At 44.0% G+C, this 12,719-nt stretch overlaps 1 protein-coding gene across 2 annotated transcripts in view; it reads left to right on the top strand.

Moving 5' to 3' along the window:
- Positions 1-12,214, top strand: part of UVSSA (UV stimulated scaffold protein A) — a 96,841-nt gene extending 84,627 nt beyond the window's left edge. For both annotated transcript variants that reach the window (XM_077815954.1, XM_077815955.1), the window contains exon 14: positions 9,899-12,214. In XM_077815954.1, the coding sequence (XP_077672080.1) occupies positions 9,899-9,992 (94 nt within the window). In that variant the 3' untranslated portion in view covers positions 9,993-12,214. The remainder of the gene's footprint in view (positions 1-9,898) is intronic.
- Positions 12,215-12,719: the final 505 nt, after the last annotated feature.

Here is a 12,719-nt window from a genome sequence, read left to right as displayed (position 1 = left end):
AGAGTTTTTGTTAAAGGGACACTACTTTCAAGGTGTTTGTTTCAGAATATTGACGTCCGTTACAACTGCTGCTGAGAAGATCTTTACCCTGTCCATTTAAAAGCAGTATTAAGAAGTTTCTTCTGTTTTCAGAGGTTTCAAAATGGTTTTCAGAGTGAAGCAGAGTACCCAGATAGAACAGAATAATAGTAAGATGTGACCCTGCAAAATGTTGGGTGCCCTTTATTCGTTGAGTTCAATGAGCACCTTGGAGACCAGGCCCTGGTTCTACAACACATCCTGCTGTCACCCTCACCTTTCATTATTATTTGTATTACCATAGTACTAGGAGCCCTTGTCATGGCTTTGAGATAGAAATACATTCTGGAGAGAGTACGTATTCTAGCACGCAGTATGTGACTGTGATGGTTCTCAAGGCACCTCGGACTGCAAATCACCTTGTTACCTCCTGCCTCCAGAGTGAGGAAGTCTTTCTTGTAGCTGTGTATCAACTCCCTGTTACCACCAGCCTTTCAGTCACTCAAGCACTTTTCTCTGGGCTTTGCCAGCCCTAACTTCACCTTGCAGGTCAACAATAGGTGTATGCCATTCCCTGAGTCCCTTTGAATCATTCCCCTGTGATATCCAGCCCCTGACACTGGCTACTCACAGAAATCCCAAATACTCTGTATCCAGAGGTGCAGTGTCCCTGGCTTACCAGTTTTACCTTATGCAACTGCTTCTGTAAACGGCACAGCACTTGAGGACATCTGATAACATAAAAGTAGGTTTATTTTAAAAAGAACAGGGATTTAACTCGAGACAGGAGAGCGTGGGGGAGAAGGAGACTGCTTGTACACAGCAGGTACCACTCCAGGCATGAAACATTGGTCCTGGCCACCAGCAGTCACTAAAGATCCCATTCTACTTCTTGCAAGTATAGGGGTGTTAGCTGTACTGTCCTGGCTAGCTTGAGTTGTGGACAATTATCCATCCTGCCTACATGAATTTACCTTGCTAGATATGCTTCTTTGAGTGCTTGCACATGTCCATTCACTGTGGCTGGGTGTGCACGCCACGTGCACAGTTGCCGGAGAACTCTTTTCTCTCAGAGGTACTCGTCAGGGTGGCCTGAGTGCCCTTTATCCCCCACACGCCACTGCGTGCTGGTAGAAGAGGGTGGATCTGCCCCCAACCCATTCAGTTCCTTCTTACTCCCATTGATGGCTGTCGAAGCAATCTCAGACTTGTCATAAGTGCTTCTCTCACTCCTATCATATATTGTTGTTGTTAGGAATTTGTTAAGCTGAAGTTAGTTTTAGCAATATATTTTAGTCTTAGGTCTTTTTGGAACAGTTTTTCATCTTTTGGTACTGGGATTCGTACCAGAACGATGCCACACTCACCAGATTTTAAGTCCTGCAGGACTTGTGCTAAACCTATGCCGGTCAGTGACAAATGTTTGGGAGAATCCCACATAAGTGACAGATGTCACATTTGTAAGGGATTTAAGCCCCATTCAAAGAAAGTAGCGAGCCTCAGGTGTTTACTCATGCAGCACTTCACCCTCCATCAGATTCATCTCACTTGGAGAGCACCCCAAGTACATCAGCTTTGGTATGGAGTGCACTGGAGATGTCTGCAGCTCCTTTGTCCATTCTTTAAGCTTGGTATTTCACTTGGGTGTGTCCGTGCCAAAGCCAAATAGAGGCAGAGCCTCTACGAGACATTTTGTCAAGAGTCACTCACTGGAGCATTCTTCAGCTAAAAAGGGATCGCTGCCTCCGGAGCCTGTGTGAAGTCTGTTGAGGGTGCCCCTGAAGATCTCTGTGGCAGAGCCATCAGTCATTGTCACTCCCAACCATCCGCAAGGGACTTGCTTAGCCTCTCAATATCAGTATCCCTGGAAGTACATAAAGGTTTACAATCAGTCGCGATGCCTACAGCGCCTGCATCAGGGACGCACAGTATCGTTATCTGCCAAGCTTCTATAAAGGCCAGTGCAATAGAAAGGCAAGCCTCCAATGATATCCCCAGGACTGCCATCTCCAGATTTGGGCGACTTATCCCCAAGTCTCAGCTGGTTCTGCCCCCCTCCCCCACTGTTGTCAGACATTTCAAATTCTTTCTTTTTGAAACTCAGAGATACATTCATCTGTGCCCCATCCAAGACAGAGGGCATACCTTCCATTAGAGATTTGGGGACCATGGGTCATGCAACAGTTGTAGCACTGGCCTTCCCTTAAGGGGCAATGGTCCAGTCAAGGATAGGTGCCAGGCCCATATCAGTGGCCTTTCTGGACACTGGGCCTCACTCCTCCCACTAGGGCCTCCCGACAACCATCTTATTCCTTGTCATCAAGAGCAATCCAGTGACATCGGCAGTGAGAGCAGCATTCTCCGCAACCTGGTACTGATCTCAGTATTGAGAAGCCAGAAGTCACTCAGTTGGCTTCCCCACCACAAGTCATGGAGTAGCCCCTACGTCAGAATCCTGTGGTGTCCTCTTCCTTGTTGTCAAACAAGGCTATGGACGTGGCAAGCAATTCTCCACTGCCAGAGGACCCCACTGCTCATCAGGATCTATTGAGAAGGGGAGGCTCTGTTCTTGACATTCAGGCAGAGGAGGTACATGAAAGCTCTCACAAGATCGTGGACGTTCTGGTACTGGCAGCTTCTGCCAGTGTGGCTCTACTGATTAGCAAAGCCATTGTGGAGCCACATAAGGCTGTCCGGCAGATACCATTCTCCTTACTCTTCTCCCCTCCCCACCCACCCCCCCCAGCAAAGCGAAAGGAAGTACTATGTCCCTGCTAAGAGGTATGAACATCTGTACTCTCATCCTGCTAACTGCTGCTAACAAACAGGAGAGACAAGGACATCAAGCATCGACACCAAAAGGCAAAGATTTGAAGAGGCTGGACTTGTTTGGATGCAAATTTTATTCTACAGGGAGTCTGCAACTTAGAATTGCAAGCTGTCAGGCACTCCTGAGCCATTATGACTTCACTCTCTTGGATAACGTAAAATTTAAACACAAGTTACCAGAGGACTGTAGGTAGGAATTTGCAGTAGTGGCAGGATAAAGGCAAGCTAGTCGCCAGAACTGCTTTCCAGAACAGTTTTTGGAGGGCACAGACACAATGGCTCGTACCATGGCATCAGCCATTTCTGTGAGATATTTATGGTTACAGTCATTTAGGCTCCTCACAGAAGTTGAGCAGACCATCCTGGACTTCCCTTTCAGTGGTCCCTCTTTTTTCAGATAAGACTGATGATAGGCTCTATAGCTTAAAAGATTCCAGGGCAGCATTAATATATTTTGGAATCTGTACTCTGGTGACAGAGAAAACAGTTTCCTCCTCAACTTCCCATGCAGACACCAGGGTTTTATTGCCCAGTCTCAAGATCTGCTGAAGAAAAAGGGAAGGAGTTATAGGTGACTATGACATCAACTGTCCTTCGCTTTAGCATCAGTGGGCACATCCTGTCCAGCCACCGCCTCCAACAGACATTCTGATGTGTTGGTGGAGGGCAGCATACCAGTTACCGTAGTTCTATCTGTTACCTGTTTTTGTTTGCGAATCGCTTTTCCCACTTCCTACGTTCTTTGGCCCATGTAACATCAGATCAGAGGGTCTTAAGCACAGTAGAACTGGGATATTCCTGCCAGTTCATTTCTATCCCTCTTTCCCATCCTCCTTCCCCAGGCCTCTTCAGGGACCACTCTTACTGCACTATCCAACAGGAGGTCCAGTTGCTTCTTCAGGCAGGGGCCATAGAGAAAGTCCTGTTGGGCCTCAGTGAGAGAGGTTTCTGTTCCCACAAGTTCTTTACCCCCAAAGCAAAAGAAGGTCTTAGGCCTATTTTACATCTGAGTACTGAACAAATTCCTGAAGAACCTGCATGGTTACTCTAGCATCGATTATTCCCCTCCTGGAACAGGGGAACTGGTCCTCTTGCCTTCAACTTAAAGGACTCTTACTCCCATGTTGCAATATGACAACCATCAGAAGCTTCTCAGCTTTGTGGCAAATGGGTTGTATTATTAATTCATGATGCTCCCATTTGGTATCTCAGCTGCTGCGTGGTTTTGCACAATGTGTGGCTGTGGTAGCAGCTTATCTACACAAATCAGGAGTCCATGTCTTTCCACACCTGGATGACTGGTGGATCAGAGGTTGGTCCGATGCTCAGGTATTATCCCGTGTATCCACCATCCTGTCCACATTCAATCCACCATTTATGCTCCTAGTAAACTGGGACAAATCAATTCTAAAAATGGTACAGATGATACAGTTTAACAGAGGCCAAGGCCTTGCTATCAAAATCCAGGTTAGAAACACTACAAGGCTTAGTACTGTGACTGAAGCATATCCTCTCACCATGACACGCAGCTGCCTCAGTCTCCTGAGTCACAAGGCCGTGTGTATCTATGAGGCTGAACACACCAGGCTGCATCTCAGAAAGCTGCAAACATGACTAGTGTCTGTGTATGACACAAGTTGCCATTTGGACAGGGTGGTTCAAGTGTCAGTTTTGTTGTCTCTGGATCCTCTGAAAGCCTCAGTGGAGGTCCCCTTTATCCCCCTGCTGCCAGTCCTTACTCTAGACACGGACACGCCAGCCCTGGGATGGGAGACTTATATGGGGTCCCCGCAGACTCAAGGTTTCTGATCATCTCAAGATCTAATAGGTCATATAAATGCCAGGTAGTTAAGAGCTGTACAACTAGTCTGTTCTGCTTTTCTCCCACTTATAGTAGGAGAGCACTTGTTAATTCTAACAGTCAACTCTGCGGCTATGTTTTACATAGACAGGGAGGAGCACAGTCAACCCAGTTATGCCAAAAAGCAATTCAGCTCTGTGACTTTTGCATAACCAATTCAGTTAATCTCAGGGCTGCTTACCTTCTATGGAAGCAGAACATATTAGTAGATCATCTGAGCAGGACCTTCTTCAATCACAAGTGGGCTTTATACTCTGGCATCACCAGATCCATCTTCCAACTCTGGGGGACTCCCCAGGTGGACATGTGTGCAACAAAGCCCAACAGAAAATGCCATCCATTTTGTTCCTGGGGAGGTCTCAGCCCAGGCTCATTGACAGATGCTAACCTGGAAGGACCCCCTCCTGTACACCTTCCCTCCTATTCCCTTGCTATCCAGAATGTTGTTCAAAGTAAAAAAAAAAAAAAAAAAAAAGACCACTCTCGTGTCATTCTTATAGCACTAGTATGGCCCCAACAGTGCTGGTTCATGACATAAGAATATAAGACTGGCCATCCTGGGTCAGATCAATGGTCCATCTAGCCCAGTATCCTGTCTTCTGACAGTGGACACTGCCAGGTGCTTCAGAGGGAATGAACAGAACAGGCAATCACTGAGTGATCCATCCCCTGTCATCCACTCCAAGCTCCTGGCAAACAGAGGCTAGGGACTATCAGAGCATGGTGTTCCATCCCTGGCCATCCTGCTGAATAGCCATTGATGGACCTATTCTCCATTAACCTATCTACTTCTTATTTTAACCCTGTTATATTTTTGGCCTTCACAACATCCTGTGGCAAAGAGTTCCACAGGTTGACTGTGCCTTGTGTGAAGAAGTACTTCCTTTTGTTTGTTTTAAACCTGCTGCCTATTAATTTCATTTGGTGACCCCTAGTTCTTGTGTTATGAGAGAGAATAAATAACATTTCCTTATTCACTTTCTCCTCACTAGTGAAGACTTTTGTGACAAAGTTCCTCCTCTACCTTGGTGGGTCTTGCGCTTATTGGCGGATTTGCTCGCCTCGGAGATTCATGGCAGCCCTCAGTTTGGCCATTTTTGTAAACCCACAGTCCAGGTCAACTTCTCCTGTGTCTGACCAGGAGTTGGGAGGTTTGGGGGGAACCCGGGCCCGCCCTCTATTCCGGGTTCCAGCCCAGGGCCCTGTGGAATGCAGCTGTCTAGAGTGCCTCCTGGAACAGCTGTGGACAGCTACAACGCCCTGGGCTACTTTCCCATGGCCTCCTCCCAACACCTTTTTTATCCTCACCATAGGACCTTCCTCCTGGTGTCTGATAATGCTTGTACTCCTCAGTCCTCCAACAAGAAAAGGAGTCCTTGTGGCACCTTAGAGACTAACCAATTTATTTGAGCATGAGCTTTCGTGAGCTACAGCTCACTTCATCAGATGCATACCGTGGAAACTGCAGCAGACTTTATATATACACAGAGAATATGAAACAATACCTCCTCCCACCCCACTGTCCTGCTGGTAATAGCTTATCTAAAGTGAGCATCAGGTTAGGCCATTTCCAGCACAAATCCAGGTTTTCTCACCCTCCACCCCCCCACACAAATTCACTCTCCTGCTGGTGATAGCCCATCCAAAGTGACAACTCTTTACACAATGTGCATGATAATGAAGTTAGGCCATTTCCTGCACAAATCCAGGTTCTCTCACTCCCTCACCCCCCTCCAAAAACCCACCCCCATACACAAACAGGGTGGGTTTTTGGAGGGGGGTGAAGGAGTGAGAGAACCTGGATTTGTGCAGGAAATGGCCTAACTTCATTATCATGCACATTGTGTAAAGAGTTGTCACTTTGGATGGGCTATCACCAGCAGGAGAGTGAATTTGTGTGGGGGGGTGGAGGGTGAGAAAACCTGGATTTGTGCTGGAAATGGCCTAACCTGATGCTCACTTTAGATAAGCTATTACCAGCAGGACAGTGGGGTGGGAGGAGGTATTGTTTCATATTCTCTGTGTATATATAAAGTCTGCTGCAGTTTCCACGGTATGCATCTGATGAAGTGAGCTGTAGCTCACGAAAGCTCATGCTCAAATAAATTGGTTAGTCTCTAAGGTGCCACAAGGACTCCTTTTCTTTTTGCGAATACAGACTAACAGGGCTGTTACTCTGAGTCCTCCAACAGTATGTGTTCTCACTCTCAGCTCCTAGTGCCTCTTGCTCCCAGCTCCTCACACATGCCACAAACTGAAGTGAGCTCCTTTTTAAACCCAGGTGCCCTGATTAGCCTGTTTTAATTGATTCTAGGAGCTTCTTGATTGGCTGCAGGTGTTCTAATCAGCCTGTCTGTCTTAATTGTTTCCAGAAGCTTCCTGATTATTCTGGAACCTTCCCTGTTACCCTACCGAGGGAAAAGGGACCTACTTAACCTGGGGCTAACATATCTCCCGTCTATCACTCTCCTGTAGCCATCCGGCCCGACCCTATCACACTTTATAGACCTCTTATCATATCCCCACCCTTAGTCAGCTCTCTTTTCCGAGCTGAAAAGTCACTTTTTAATTCCTTCTCATACAGAAGCTGTTCCATACCCCTGATCATTTTTGACCCTACTGACCTTGTTAATCAAGCCTCTGCTGTCACTCCCACTGGATCCAGATGTGATTTCTCAGGACCATGGCCACCTGCTCCATCCCATCCAACAAACTCTACACATAATGGGCCAACCAGTGTACACTCAGAGAATCTCATCCTGTATCTCTTCGTGCATTCATTTATGCTACCGATAGGCTAATATAACCCCAACAGATAGAGTATTGACACGTTGTACTAGAGCGCAGGCAACTTCAGCAGCTTTCTTGGAGCAAGGGTTGATCATGGACATTAGTAAAGCATCAACTTGGTCATCAGTGCACACTTTTGCTTCTCATTATGCCATTTCCCGTCAGTTCAAGGACAATGCCAGTTTCGGACGGGTTGTCCTAATATTGCTGTTCAGGTAGACTCTGACCCCCACCTCCATGTTTATCTGCCTGTTTGTCACCTATATGGGAATGGACACATACAAGCACTCAAAGAAGAAAAAACTGTTACCTACCTTTCTGTAACTGGTTTTGGTTTTTTTGAGATGTTACACATGTCCATTCCACGACCCTCCATCCTCTCGCTATTGGAGTTTATCCAGTATGAAGGAACTGAGGGGGTCGGGGCAGCTCTGTCCTCTCATACCAGCACACAGTGGTGTATGGCAACAGAGCTGCCTCAACTGGTGCCACCGAGGGAAAAAGTTCTCCAACAACTGTGCACGAGATGCACGCACACACACCCAGCTGTAGAATCACACAGAGTCTGCAATCAGTTCTGTGTAGGAGGACTCAGCTCAGGGAATTGCCCAGCTCTCTGGTGCACACACCCTCTGAAGTGTAAACCCAAAATGATATTGTCTTGTGCTGTGTAGAGATCTGTTACAGCGTAAGCTCATGAAATTCGCTCCCTTCCTCAATGTGTAGGAAGATATGCACAGCTTTTTGCCCCCCCACCCAGTTATGAATTGCACAAACTGGATTTTAGAACAAAAACCAAGTTTATTAAGTATAAAAGATAAATTTTAAGTGATTATAAGGGATAGCAAACAGAACAAAGCACATTACTGAGCAAATAAAACAAAACATGCAAATTAAGCTTGATACGCTAAAGAATACTGACTACAAATAATAAATTCTCACCCTAAATGTTGTTTTAAGCAGGTTGCAGAATTTCTTTGTGGACAGACAGCTCTTGTTTGCAGCTTAAAACTCCAGGTATATCCTTCACGAGCCAGATGCCATTCCCAGCCTGGGCTCAGCCCCTCTCTCTTCTCCCCCCCGCCCCCAAAGTTTAGTTCCTTTGTTTCTTCAGGTGTTTTCAGCAGTCTTCCTTCTCGGGTGGGGAGGAAGTGGAGAAGAACCAAGATTAACTCACTCTCCAGCCTTAAATAAGATTTACATATGGTGGGATTCCTTTGTTTCCTAGCTTGACCCCCACCCCATTTCAGTGGCAAAATATCAGAAGTCCAAAATGATGTCCAGTACCAGGTGACATGATCACCTGACCCTGCAGTGTCAAAGCAGCAGCCCAGGAAACTTCTCAGGCCCATCCAGGCTGTTTGCATACTGTCTGGTGGACGTTCTCCAGATGAAAACACAGTTGTAATTATTACATAGTCAATATTTCTAGCTTCAGATACAGAAATGATACATGCATATAAATTAGATAATCACAGTCAGTAAATCATAACCTTTCCAGTGATACCTCACATGACCCACCTTGCATAAAACGTATCTTAGTTACGCCATATTCATATCATAACAATATTTCTGTGAAGAATATGGGGCGTAATGTCACAGTAGATAACCATTTATTTACAAGGTATTATTCTCCACTTTCTTTTAAGGTATTGTAGTGTTTGTGAGAGTTAAATAGCTGCCATATTCCATCCTAGAAGTGGGATGGGGGAGGAGTGAAGAAATTCCTTTTCTTTATATAGTAGTAAAACATTTGGGGAACCTTTGAAAGGAAGGTTGCAATAAAGTGTGTCTTTTTAATTGAACAGCAAGCCCTTTAAAAGGCATCTCTAAATAAAATATTCATCTAGTTTTGAGTTCTGGTATTGTAGAGTAAATGTTCTTTTGATAAGAAACTACTCTAAGAAATTTCTTTGCGACAAGACTTCTTGATTCTGCATTGCATAGTCTCTCCCTTTTCTAAAAGCATATTCTCTAGAATTTCAAAGGTGGGATCTTGCAGAAGTGCCTTCGGAGCACAAGTCTGATTGAAAACTAATGAGACTTGTGCCCCTGAGCCGTTTAAGTGCTTTTGAAAATCCCACTTCAAAGGTTTGTCTACCAAGGATGGTGCTGTAATGAGGGTAGAATGTACAACCATTAAACTGAAAGAGTTTAATTTGTTTACTCCTGTTAATAAAGCCACTGTTGAATTTAAACTATTTGTATTGTTGCAGCTAATTTAGTTAACATGACAGATTTGTTCTGCCTCATCAGTGCAGTGCTCAGAGGTCTGATTAGTGATTAATCATACCCCGCTCCATTTTTTTGCTAACATTAATAAACATTTCCCATGACTCTACATATAGAATCAACTTAGCTGTTAACTTGTTTTCATCCACGTCTTGCTTTTTCTTACAGAGAGGCCATAAAACGGGTGGCGAAAGCAATGAATCGAATGGACCGGAAGAAGCATGAGAAGTTTGCAAACCAGTTTAACTATGCATTGAATTAAGTTGCAAGAAAACAGAGAACCAAAGAGGAGAATTAACAGGACTGCAGCTATACAAATCATTTCTCAAAAGCCTTTATATTCAAACTAAAATATTGTGCTCTACATTTTTACTGGGGCTATTTTTTAATTAGTGTCAACTTCTTCTAGTAACTTATTAATATTTGATGATGAACATGAATTTTAGCAAAGACATGGCTGTACATAATTGAATGCATTTAACAATTTGATTACTTGGAATTTACATTAAATGGAACAAGCTTGATGGCTTGTACTTATTCTAATTAAAATGCTCAGATATTTTCCTTTCCTAGTGGACGGATACAATTTTTACACTTTGGTGTCAACAGAAGAGGCTGTTTAAAGTTTGCCTTCAGCAAAGATTTCTCCTAAGCTCTTGAGCCTGGTCTGAACTCAAAAAGTTTACCATTTAAGCACCATCCTGCCTCTAGAATGCCTGTAAAAATGCCATCCCCACATACAAAAGGATTCCTAACAGTTGACATGCATTCAAAAACCAATGGGATGAGACTTACTTTCAACAGGTCTAAGAATCGCTTCAGTCTGAATAGTTTTAGTACCAATGTGAAGTTGCTGAAATAACTTAGTCCTCCTGTTATCATCCCACAGTGCATCTGTGGCCTTTTCAGATCTTCCAGACCCACTGCTTCTGGGAGTTGTGCCATGAACTGTGGGATAGGTATCCATAATGCATTGCAGTTGAAATGGTTTAGAAGAGCACTACTGTGGAGCAAAAGTGTGAGGGTTTTTAAAATGATTCTGCAGGGCTAGTTTGAAAGCAGTGAATTGCTTGTGCTTAAACAAAGTCTGTTCAACCACTTCATTTCTGTAGGATAGAAATGGAGTTCACATGTCTGATGGGCACTTTACTTGCTATGGCTGCATCTCAAGCAGGGTGAGTGGAGCATTGAACACAAGGCTTCAAGGTTGGGGGATGAAGTGCTGAGCAAGTCAGGAAGGAAGGAGGGATGTGACATTTAAAGTTGTATTTTCATGGGTACTACATACGAGTTTTTGATAAAATACTGAATCAGAATTGTTTCTCCTGCTCTGGATGGTGTTGGCTTAGTCTGCTCTTGCCTTTTTCAGGTGCTCTTCGAAGTATTAAAGGAATTAAAAATCTTCAGTCTAGCTACTGACCAGATCTGACAATAGCTAATTTACAACTTTGGCAAATACATATCTTGACATGTGCAAGCACCATTTGGAAAGCAATTAATACTGAATCTTGATCGTTTATCTTGAAGTGGTTTTCAGCTTGGGAGACTTTTCCTTTTTCTCTGTGGTACAAGTATTTAGAAGCTAACTAAATCACAACTAAAGTTCCAGATATTTCATTGGGATTTTGGAATCTCTAAGGCCTTGACTACACTAGGAAATAATTTTGTCAGTTAGCCCAGCTGACTTGACAATGAATGCAATTTAACTGTAAGCATAGACAAGAACAACTTATGATCAACACTGGATTAGTTGAATCAAGCACTTAAATGTTTCATCTGCTGGCATAGGCAAAGTCCTGTGTTTGAATGCTATCCAGGTGATTAGAAGCTGAGTGATTGTCATACAGCAGGAAAGAATTGTCGAGGGCACTGGCTTAGGATATGGGAAATAAGAGTTCATGTCCTTGCTCTGCCACGGCCCTCCTTCATGACGTTGGGAAAGTCATTGTCTCAGTTCACCATCTGTAAAATAGGGATGTAATGCTTCCCTATCTCATAGGGGGTGTTTTGAGGATAAAAGATTGTGAAATGCAGGGAGAACTACTGTTCCTTTTGTGAGTCCTTAAAGGAAGAACACACGGAAACTACTGAAGCAAGCATCACCATCATAGCTGCCCCCAGCTATCCTCAATGGATGTCCTGACTAGACCGGGCCAGATCGAGGGGCCTGGATGACATCACGCGTCTACCAGCTCTAGCTGAATCCCAAGCACCAACTGGGATGAAAGGGGATTGGACTTTAACAACAACAGCTCCCGCCCATCTCAGCTAACTTATCTTTCCCTCCAAAAGGACTGTTATTACCATCTAAGAGACTGTCAAACAAGGGGGGCTTCCTTCTAAAAACTTTCCACATAAAGGGAAAGGGAACAAGGAACAATGTTAAAATGAAAGTCTTATTTAAAACTTAACATTTCAAATTCTGTAACTGTTTTCCCTTGTCTTTATTTTTTATTAAAGATGTAAAGGATTTTTAATGTTGCATTTGCCATGGTAGTCAGGCTGAGGTCTCTGTATAACCAACCCAGGAGATTGTTTAACTCTGTTTAATATTGGACAGTGTTTGGGTTATGTTAACACCTTTGGTCCATTTATCTCATCTAAATTAGTGCAACAGAATTTTTAGGAAGGGGATAGAAAATAAGACGGAACATACCATAGTGTAAATCCATGGTTTGCCCATACCATAAATACTGTGTCCAGTTCTGGTTGCCACATCTCAAAAAGGATACACTGGAACTGGAAAAGGTTCAGAGAAGGGCAACAAAAATGGTAAAGGGAATGGAACAGCTTCCCTACGAGGAGAGACTAAAAAGATTAGGACTGTTCAGTTTACAAAAAAGATGACTAAGGGAGGATATGATAGCCATCTATAAAATCACAAATGGTGAGGAAAAAGTGAATAGAGAAGTGTTATTTACCCTTTCCTACAATACAGAAAAAAGGGTCATCTGATAAAATTAATAGGCAGATGATTTAATACAAACAA

The sequence above is a fragment of the Eretmochelys imbricata genome, chromosome 4 (assembly GCF_965152235.1).
Source record: "Eretmochelys imbricata isolate rEreImb1 chromosome 4, rEreImb1.hap1, whole genome shotgun sequence".
NCBI lineage: Eukaryota > Metazoa > Chordata > Testudines > Cheloniidae > Eretmochelys > Eretmochelys imbricata.
The sequence above is the reverse complement of the archived record's forward strand: the minus strand, read 5'-3'. Positions and strand labels throughout refer to the sequence as shown.